The sequence below is a fragment of the Cyprinodon variegatus genome, unplaced genomic scaffold (genome assembly GCF_000732505.1).
Source record: "Cyprinodon variegatus isolate N-32 unplaced genomic scaffold, C_variegatus-1.0 Scaffold406, whole genome shotgun sequence".
Lineage (NCBI taxonomy): Eukaryota > Metazoa > Chordata > Actinopteri > Cyprinodontiformes > Cyprinodontidae > Cyprinodon > Cyprinodon variegatus.
This window is the reverse complement of record NW_015150859.1, coordinates 62,513-63,881: the sequence shown is the minus strand read 5'-3', so window position 1 is coordinate 63,881 and position 1,369 is coordinate 62,513. Positions and strand designations below refer to the sequence as shown.

Sequence of the window (1,369 nt, the reverse complement as noted above, 5' to 3'; positions counted from 1 at the left end):
TAAATATTTAGTTTGTTAAATAAATATTTAGTTTGTTAAATAAGTATTTAGTTAGTTAAATAAATATTTACATCCAGACTATATATTTAGTTTGTTGAATAAATATTTAGCTCCAAATTAAATATTTAGATGCAATTTAAATATTTAGTTTGTGAAATAAATATTTAGCTCATCGCTAAATATTTAGATGAAATTTAAATATGTAGTTTGCAAATTAAATATTTAATTTTTAAATAAATATTTAGCATAAAAAAATGACTGAACAAACTAAATATTTAGCTAGCACCGAGCTAGCTAAATATTTAATGAAGGAGAATGGGGTGGCTTTCTCCCTCCAGTAGAAAGGGAAAGCAGTCGTTGCTATGGCAACACAGTGACGCCCCATGTGTGGCTGTAGCTCTGCAGCACAGGTTAACATAACATTAAACATTTGCCCCTTTGTTAAAACAAATGCATACAATCAAATAAAACTATTTCAAAGAGGACCTTGCATTTTGGAATTAATGATGTGATTTCCTGTCGCTGTCTACGGCATCAGTCAAGATGCCGTAGGAGGTGTATGGAGATTCCCAGGCTTTTACTTTGGTAGTTCACTTCCGCTTTTCGGCTAGGGAAGTTGCTTATTCGCTAAATATCCATAAATATTGCTCCTAATTTTTTACTGCTTAACTTTACAAACCACGCCCCATATTTTTTCTCCTACTTGATGTCTTACCATAAATTTAAGATTAAACATTTGATATTCCCATAAAAAATAGGATCAAATGCAGCAACGTTGTATAACTTAAATTTAAATTTGTAATTTAGTTCAGCGAGGAAGAAGAGAAGATAAAAAGAGCGGTGGGAACTTTCTGCAGCAACCAACCATCTGCTTTGGAGCTCATCAAGACGAGGCAGAAAAAAGACCAGCGGTTCAACCTGTTCATGCAGGTCAGTGTTAAACCTCCACCTCGGTTCTTTTCCACAATGCCAGGCGTATCTCTATGATGAGAGCTGTAGGGTCTATCAAAAATTAACTCAAGAAAGATTTAATAAAGGATATCAACTTGTATCAACACTAATCCAACAACCCACTGATACTGATGTCTGAAAAGATATTTATTAGTTAAATAAAGCTTATATGTGGATGACAGTGAGGAAGTGACCCTCCTGAACAGCACAGGAAGCCATTATCCTTTTAAGTATTAACTTTTCAAAGAGATTGATGACAAAGCTGTGTCTGGATAAGGTTACCTGTTAAGATTCGCTTCACAGATATGAACTTTCAATATTATTTTACTGTAGTACAAATTAACAAAGGAGAATGTTAGGGCCCTGTCACACCTTGCCGATTTAGGGGGGTGGTGGATTTTTATTTTTATTTTTTTTT

At 33.7% G+C, this 1,369-nt stretch overlaps 1 protein-coding gene across 1 annotated transcript in view; it reads left to right on the top strand.

Moving 5' to 3' along the window:
- The window catches only part of LOC107093063 (rho guanine nucleotide exchange factor 12-like), a 101,914-nt gene that overhangs the window by 78,658 nt on the left and 21,887 nt on the right, over nt 1–1,369 (top strand). The window contains exon 20 of the mRNA XM_015387882.1: nt 808–930. Coding sequence (XP_015243368.1) covers nt 808–930 — 123 coding nt within the window. The remainder of the gene's footprint in view (nt 1–807; nt 931–1,369) is intronic.